At 47.8% G+C, this 9,108-nt stretch overlaps 1 protein-coding gene across 1 annotated transcript in view; it reads left to right on the top strand.

Annotated features, from left to right (window-relative positions):
• Positions 1-9,108, top strand: part of LOC107269296 (abnormal cell migration protein 10) — a 47,624-nt gene that overhangs the window by 36,909 nt on the left and 1,607 nt on the right. Inside the window, exons 3-5 of the mRNA XM_025086574.1 lie at positions 2,455-2,645; positions 2,710-2,866; positions 7,032-7,162. Of these exons, the coding sequence (XP_024942342.1) occupies positions 2,455-2,645; positions 2,710-2,866; positions 7,032-7,162 (479 nt within the window). The remainder of the gene's footprint in view (positions 1-2,454; positions 2,646-2,709; positions 2,867-7,031; positions 7,163-9,108) is intronic.

Raw genomic sequence — 9,108 nt, 5'->3', positions numbered from 1 at the left:
GTGGGGGGGGGGGTGAAGGGCCTTTCGACTCCTTCCTCTTGCGCGACTGAAATGAGCCTGTACTTTGCTTTATGGAGATTTTGGGTAAATAAGTAAAAATAAAATACGATAGATCACGCTAGCCAATTGTCTGGCTAATAGATTAGCATGCTGTTTCAATAATTATCCCATTGTCGTTCTCCCCCTCTCCTCCCCCCCGTCCCTCGAAGAGGGAAGGGGGCAGAAGAAGAAGGAAGGAGCTCAGCCACAGGGTCACAGCTTCACCTAGCTAGGTAGATACTTGGATAGGCAGCCGTAAATGGTAGACATAGTCCAAAAACGAATGAGATGTCTCGAAGGGGCCACATCTCTACGACTTCATGTAAGAGAGAGTCCCCTCGTCCCCGACATACATTGTACTTGTTGAGCGAGCACAGGCGACACAATCGCAGTCGCAGTCGATCGAATACTCGGCCGGCTGTCGTGTCAACAATCTTCTCCTGCGTAGAAACGAGTCAAGAGAATTGTGCACGGCCAAACCGTTCATCCTTTTTTCCAGTCTCTTCTGTGGCTCTCCGTTCCTCCACGTTCCTCCACGTTCCTCCACGTTCCTCCACCTTCTTCCCCTCGGGAAGTCAGGCTGGCTGTGCCTCAGAAATGCATGAAACATTGATAAGCTTTGGCCTTCCGCGTGCGTCTTTCCTTCCTTCCAGCCTCTCTCTCTCTCTCTCTCTCTCTCTCTCTCTCTCTCTCTCTCTCTCTCTATACTCTGCCACCGTTCCGAATGTCTTTCTTTCTTCCTCGGCTGCCAATGGCCCGGCACCGAAGCATAGTTCACAGATCCCACGGAGCTCACAGTTCGCGCAGGGCGTCGCGACGCGGCGTAGGCGTGTGTGAGTGCGCGCAAGAGAAACAGGTTGGCTGGAAATAGAAGCAGCCGCGAGTCCGTTAACAAACATGAGCAAATGAAAGAGGACTACGGCCAAAGGAGCCACAGGTTCGTTCTGTTGTCGCGTTGCTTATTTCAGCTTCCCGTAATTACTTGAGACGCCGCCGCCAGTTTGCATGCGCTGCCGTCACGTGTTTCAAAGATGTCGCGTGCGAATCGCAAGAAAACAACTGTGGCCGTGTGCGTGTTCGCGCGCCCTCAGAAAGTGAGAGGAGCGACGATACTGGGAACGTAGTCGTTTTCAAATTTCTCATATGTAAACCCGCGGCTTTTTTTTCTCAAGTCTACGAAGTTTCTGAAACTCGTTTATATCAGCTGCCACAGCGTTTAACGTGGCAGACGTGGGGTTTGTATTCTTCGGTGACTACTAGGCTGCAGCTACCATGAGAAATGGTGGCAATGCAGCAGCGCGTCATTCGTGCGATGCAGCGGGCCTTGCACATGCGTTTCTCAGGTGCAGCCGGACTATATGGGGGGGAGGAGGGCAGGTATGGGGGCAAGGGGGGGGCGGTGGCAGAACCCCCATTCCAGGCTAGCAATATTGGCGCAATCATGAATCGATGAGTTCCTACTGTCATTAGCGCAGCTATTAAAGAAATCGACATCCAGCTATCTCAAGGATCGACGTCGGCCGACGATCCGGAATGCGCTCGAGCTTAAAACTATCCAATCAACGTCGATTAACGCTCGTATCCTCCTGAGGCTGGTCTTAGGCTGCCGGCAGTAGAATTTCCGCGACTGCCGACGCACGACTCCAGTCGAACTGTCACGTCGCCGATCCCGTAAACGTCTCTTCCATGATTCAATCAACGGGACGCGATACTCCCTTTACGATATTTGCTCCATACACGTCGTGAAAGATATATTTGGCAGACATAAAAAAATCTGCCGGCCTGATTAACACAATTTAGAGAAGGCGAGGGACGGAGAACGTGAAAATTAAATATAAAAAATCAGTCGGCCCTGCAACGTATTTCCTAGTGTTCGTCATACGTCGAAGAATAAAGAGAAGTGGCTTTGAGCAGTACACGTGACCCCGGATACGACGTAGACAACCCGTTATTAAAGCATAATCCGCCATTCTTAAGGTGGCCCCACACTACAAAGGGTATCCGACCTGGAGTCTGTCAGTCTGGAACAGCCTTTCGTCAAGGAAGCATCTCGCATACGTAAACGCACTGCCGCACGTGACCCTCGGAATGCAAAAGAAGATTCGCTCTTAATTTTACTCACGTTACCATTACCGCCATCTTTCGAGCTAATACTGCGGCTAATTCGATAAGGGCTATCGACTGGTGGTCATATCTTTCACTAGATCCGAATTTCTGAGTTTATCCATCGATAACCTTCGCGTGTTATTATTTCGAGGATTTGTAGATTTTCCAAAATTCCTTGAAACTTGAGTATTCGCCCGCTCCTTCTGAGCATCCGATCGTCGGATCTCGTCGCTCTTATATTATCTAGATCAGATTGAGCAAAAGAGTGTGAGGCGTGTGGTTTAATTGTGTGTAATTTTCTGATTACAGATTGGTTCCCGAAAATGTGTTCCTGTCTCGACACAGAAGGGACGCTCTCGAAGAACAGAATGTCAGGTCGCGTGGGCACCTACGAGCGTCTCGGTAACGCTCCAACGATCTTCGAGTTCGGCAACACGACGCAGAGGGAACGACGTCGCGACCCACCCTCGAAGGAGTCGAACGAAGACACAGATAGACAGGTGAGTCCCGGGGGCGACGAGGCTCCTTTACGTTTTCCATTCGTAACGATACGATTCTCATCAGGAGGAATTGTCTTTCTACAACGACGACCAATCCTGGACCGCGGTGGTAGTTGAGAAGAATCTGCGCACCATCGATCTCTGCGAGCTTCTAAAGGTCAAGCGGAATGCATCTGGCATCGCGTGGTCGGTCGTCGAGACGTGGCCGGAATTGGGTATCGGTAAGTCTTGGCTTAACGATTATTGGCTTAGCCCGAGGAATTCTTTCATTTTTAAGCACATCGACCCGAAGCTTCGTTCATCATTGTTTTCAATCTTCTCGCGTCTCTTGGGTTTGTTTCTCAGGATCGAAGGGTCCTTCACTGCTTTCGCTCTATTTTCCATATTTTTTCAAACTTTTTCGTCCACTGTGTGCGTCCAGTGATGAGTGATGACTCTGGAGCACTGACTAATCAAAAGAGACTGAAAGTTAGCGATGTTGATGCAACGAGTAATCGAGGAGCACAAGGAAATTCCGACTGGAAGGGAAAGTATCGGCCATGGAGGAACGGCCGAGAGAGAGAGAGAGAGAGAGAGAGAGAGAGAGAGAGACGTGTAGAAGTCTAAATAGAGGGAAATAGCTGAGAAAAGCCTAATGAAATTAGAAATTGGTGAGGGGAGGGGCAGTAGGTGCGTGACAACAGTCACGCGTCCCAGATAATTGATTGGAGTGGCCTGTAACGTCACACGACGCGTGTCCGTTGATTCTCATAAAATTCCCTTTGTTATCGCATCCAACCAAATAATTGACCCTCCTAATATCAGATTTGGTTTGGGATGACTAAGAGATTATGAGCCAAATTCGCCAGACGGTACACGCGTGCCAACCACGTGGGCAGGTAACCAAATAGCGAGAAAAGACTTTGGGATCCTCTGAGCGAAATTCATTGGCCCCAAAGCAACCGGTTGTCTTTCGATGATTCGCCAAAGATATTCTGTAAAGACATCTCCGAATAAGAAGTATTCGGCGGTACGTGCGCTGTGCGCGGGCTCTGCGGTCTGATTTCCTGGGTCTGATTCTAGCTGGCTCCTGGCTAAAGGATCCCCCGAGGGTGCGTGGGTCGTCAGGCGATACGCGCCAATTTATCGCCACGGGTTCCCTTTGGCAATTACTGTAAAGGAATTATCCTGCGAAGGTGCGTGCGCTGAAGTAGGACACGTGCTTGGAGAGACTGGAAGAGGCTGCAAAATATAGCCGGGCTAAATGCGTGCCTTGGCTTCTCGTGTGCGTAACGTAAATTGAACGTGTGTCTTTCGAATTGCATCTGTCCTCCCTCCGTTACACGTGGCCGTGTGCAATTGTGCATGCGTATACGTACATGCCCACGTAAGCGGATTCGTAAATTCGAAGAAATCGGAGAGTGCACAAAATACGAGGAAAGGCACAAACGGGACACGACGAATTGGCCAATGCGACGAGAGAAACGAGAGACGCCTGATCAAAACAACAATCCTCTTTTCCTCGCAAGAAATCCATAGAATTATGTTTTTCGCGCGACGCTGCCATCTGCGTAGGTAGAGATTTTGAAATCCTTGAAAGCTAAAGGAGACGCGGGACTGCGTAAGTGCGTATTTATTTCTTAGCAGCTTTTCCTCGACATCCCAATGTCCAGGAGTATCGGTTCCACGTGGCTGCTGGACAATCGCATGGCCGCGCGACTCGCTAATCGGGAGGGTCTTCCATTCCTGGACTCGCTAGCTGATCGTGAGACATCCATCCATCCGTCCATCCATCCGCCCATCCATCCGTCTAGATACACCCTACTATCTATCCACACGTTGATGCATTTTTCCTCTTCCTCTATCGCCAGACGGCAGACATGCGCAGCTCTTCCAACTTTCGTACCTTCCCCTCTCGTCGCTGTTTTATTTTTCATCAGCAATTCTTCTTCCTCTCGCTGCTTCCTTCCTCTTCCGGTGCTCCGCTTACTTCGTTCCGACGGCTGAAGGCGCAGTCAGACGCTCCTGCATGCTTCCTGCAATTCAGCCCTTTGCTGCGATTCTCGTTGATTCGCCGAGCAGCAGCAGCAGCAGCCTCCATTGTCGGCGGCGGGAGGCTGCGTGCGTGTGTGGCCGCGTGGCCCACGTGTGGTGGCGTGGTGGCGTGGTGGCAGCCTACAATGGGCGGCCAAGAATCGATAGCGGCGGAGTTGGGCCAGGTCAGGTATCCTTGTGTGTGCAAACCGCACGCTTGGCGTGTGCGTGCGATCCCACCCACGAGTGGGAATCGCAGGAAATGTAGTTTTTTAACCTCGGCGCATGTGCCGAGATAAAAGTGCACCTAGGACGCTTCCGTTTAGCTCATCACCCATTTCCACTAATTGATTCCTCGCAGAAATATCTTTGGCCTTCCGGTTCTCTTGGTTCTCTTGCGCTTCGATCGTTATTTATCAGGGCTGCTCCGATATACATTTGAATGGTGGTACTTGACAGGTTTGATTTTCACATTTTTCCCTTTCACGTTGAATTTCTTTGACATCGGGTTTTCTACGTACTTTCCTACTTGAGTATTCCTATCTGGCTATTTATTTTCCAGGATTCTTTTCCAGCTCTGCGGATCGGTCGTGTCGCTTTGCCTCCTTTCCTTTCCTTTCCTTTCCTTTACTTGGTCCCACAGGGCACAGGCGGTTCACGGGAAGCAGCGACGCTCCTGGACGCGTCCTTAAGCGCGCACGACCCTTCGCTCAAGTCTGGCATTGCGAAGCCTCGCGGCGTCTCTCCAGTCTGTTTGCTGAATTACGTGTATTTTGCGCGTGGCTTACCGCAGGTGCAGACTGCAGTTAGCTTTTACACGTGTCGTGTCGTGTCGTGTCGTGTCGTGTCGTGTCGTACCTGTAAAGAACTTTAGCTGCTTTCATTCCGTGACTGGCAGGTTTCCCTATTTGCTTGAGCACCACGACCGTTCCTCGCCCTATTCGCCCTATTCGCCCTATTCGCCCTATTCGCCCGACTCTTTCACGACAACTTCCACTCAATGGAACCACTTCTTCCGCAGATTCTGCCGGTTGCAATTGGAATATCGTTTTCCACGGTTCGTTTTCCTTCTTCCGATTATGCACGATAACCCAAGTGACTCTTGTGAGGATAATTTAAAAAATGACGAGTCCGTCGTCAGCTATCGATTCCGATAACGGAAGCATTCTCGTTCGAAGCTAACAGTTGGAATAAGGAAAACGAAGCGAGAACGTGAGTCCCAGCGCCAGCGCCAACGCCAACGCCAGCGCCGGGCGACCGAGTAGTGCATCTTTGTTGGTTGCGCGAGGGTCTCGATTGGTTCGGGTCACGAGACAGGAAGTGCAACGCCTTGCGTGCGCCGGGAAATTACAGATTTCTTTTTTCATTTCATTCTTCGCTCCTGCCCCCTCCCTTATCCACTTCCTGTACCTTCCCCACCTTCATTCCGTTCAATTTCCTCCGGTTCTTGCTGCCCACGTCGTTTTCCTTCACTCTATTTTTTATATTCACATATTATTTTTCACTTCGTTTGCATAATTGGCGTAACATTTTAATTAATGCCCATAAAGTACGGAAACTCGAAATTACTGGAAGCGGGGCGCCATCGGGAGCCGGGAGCAGCACCCCACGGCGTGTTTAACGACGCAGTCTGCCTACGGTCATTTTACACACAGTGTGCCGCACACGCACACTGGCTCGGCTTAGCTTGGCGGCGCGTCGCCGTATTTCGAGTCCACCGAGAAAACACGCTGGAATGTCTTAAATGTCTTTTGACTCGTAGAAAAGCGACGAGAAAAGAAAGTGACGTCCGGAAGAAAAAAGTGTCGCCGCGTCATGCGTGTATCTCAGGTTAGGTCAGGTTACGCCATTTTACGCAATGTTGCGCGAAGCGCGTGGGATTTGGAGTGTTAGTCCCGCTTCAATTCACGGAACACACTGTAGCGGGAGTTATACGTATATCGTGAAGATAAGTACTTTTTGAAGTTGCTCGATGTTTGCGGAACAACGAGGTGCTCTAACCAGGAGTTAACGTCTATTAATAGGAATTGGTTATTGCCGGTAAACATGCTGAGGAAGCGAGGAAAATAGAGCAAACTCTGTAATTCGAAGGTTTCGAACTGAGAAACACTTGGTCGTCGCAGGGTCGAAAAAATAGACGCTGAGAGAGAAGGGGCTTTTCCATCGCGCGATGCTGTTCGATCCGGTTGCCGGATTTACGCTTTAGGTCTGTGCTCTCTCGATGATGACGTTAATGCTTCCTAAAATGCTCTGGCATTGATGCTCATCAATTTTTCAAGTGCCCCTTTCTTGATAGGTTTACGAAGCTTGCCGTTTTGGAAATCGATTGTCTTATGAGATTGAAAACTTTTTATTTTTTTTTCTATTTTTCAGAGCGCACCCTCGAAGATCATGAAGATATTCTTGCGGTTCATCGCGAGATGGAACCTTACACTGTGCGTCATCACAGAAAGTTTTTCTTTCGCCAGGACTTCCTCAAATATGACTTCTTTATCAATCCAAAGGTACACTTTCTGTGTTTCTCTTATGCTCGTGACGAATGTCAAGTGATCAGTGGTCGGTAAGGAAGTTTCAATTGGGCAACAGCAGCTGTTTAGTTTAGCAACCGTCGGTAATCCACGCGACAACCAAATTGTCTTATTGTTAGCTATGATTCAGTCTTACCGAATGCATGCTGATTTATCGATAATTGTCTAAAGACTCAAAGATAGCCAAGCCGGGTTTGTGTCTACGATTGCCTATAGACTGGACCGGTCATTTTATACCAGAGATCGATTCTCTTGCAACCAATTTCTAATAGTAGTGATCTTTATTGGCAGTCAGTGCACGCCATGTGATGCACAGATGCACTTGCACGAAGCTAGACATAGAGAAAGAGAATTCAGTCGGTGGAAAATGTTGAGATTGACATTTTTCTTAATAATCTAAGATATTATGGCTGAGGTTAAAATTTAGATTAGATCAGTTTAGACTAGACTGAACGAGGCGGGGCTATACTCATATTATACTATAGTTGTTGTTCGACATTAAACTTCTTCCTTCTTAACAGACAAATTCTTTAGATGAGACGCGGAGATACGTTCTTTAATGTGAATTATTATTTGTATGCCAGTCTTCTTGGAGTCAATGTTGGAAAACGTTTCAGATTCTTTTTCTTTGTCCAATTTTCACAAGGCTATCTTGTTATTAAAAATTTGTACACAATTTGAAGTAAATCGAAATTATTCGTGTCGGCACTGCAGTGTTCTGTCATACAACTGTTGTTATACTCTTACCGATCGGACGTGGTATAACAGAAATCTGTAAAGAATGTTGACCAAGTTCTCATTGAAGCCGAAGGACAAAGACGTGGTGGTGCATTCCTGGAACATCAATCAATATTACGTCAAATTGAAAGTCGTCGGTGCACCATCGCGGGTTATCAAATTGATGCATTATCGTCTCTAGCACCGGAGTTAAAGTTCAGGTCACGCGGAAAAACGACGTTGTTCCTGGAAACATTCTAAATGGCACGTGATTGTCGTCACCCTGTGAAATTTCTTGAAGAACATAATAAACAAGAAATACAGAATCTGAATTGTATCACCGTGAATGGCGTAGAAATCGTTGTAAGATCACAGGAGTATACTAGGAACGATAGGAACTCTAAAGTTAATGATCGGAAGTCACTCGGAAAGCCATTCAAAGTTGTTTCCTGGTAAATTTAAAAACCTGCGCAACATCTCATCATCCTGCGACTGCAAATTCTGGTCTTTACCGTACTGTACGTGCACGTAACGCATCTAATTGCATTTGTCTCTATCATCTCCATCGTCGCAAACCGAGCAGCGCGCTTCCAACTTCTTGCGAATGTTCTTGGCAAATTGACTTGGTCGCTTCGTAACAAATTGAAAAGTAGTTGAAGAAACTACCTTATAACGGTTTAATTAGTGAAATGATTACTAATGATTAATGAACTTTTGGTCTCGCACACGACATATCGTAACGGCACCATACTCCGACTATCGCAATCGTCTCCTCCTTTATTCTGCCACTCTTTGTAATGCCCGGCGTGGTGCCCGGCGTGGCCAAGTCTCGCTAATGTGAAATTGTCCGCAGTGCGTCGCGCCTAGTAGCCTGTAGATTTTCATTTCCGTAATTGCCAAGGAATTCCCTTTCAGCGACACATATTTCTTCACTCTAGCCTTTCCTCGCTTGTTTTACCTTTTACTTTTGCAGCCCTTTCTCCTGCCTCTTCGTCTTTCATTTCGGGTCTACTTGCCAAGCTGCACCCGATGTCGCGTACCAGTTACCAACCATTCCGCACGAAATGGAAGATAGCGAGGAATTTTTCTTTCTCTGTTGGGGTAGTTTCCCATCCTCCGGGATGTCTCTGTGGTTGGCTGTGTGCGTTCATGTGAAATTCTTCATTTTTTTTTTTTTTTTTTTTTTTTTTTTTTAAAAAATTTTT

Source organism: Cephus cinctus, unplaced genomic scaffold (genome assembly GCF_000341935.2).
Source record: "Cephus cinctus unplaced genomic scaffold, Ccin1 Ccin1_scaffold0629, whole genome shotgun sequence".
In the NCBI taxonomy this organism is placed as follows: Eukaryota; Metazoa; Arthropoda; class Insecta; order Hymenoptera; family Cephidae; genus Cephus; species Cephus cinctus.
This window is presented reverse-complemented; position numbering and strand designations above follow the sequence as displayed.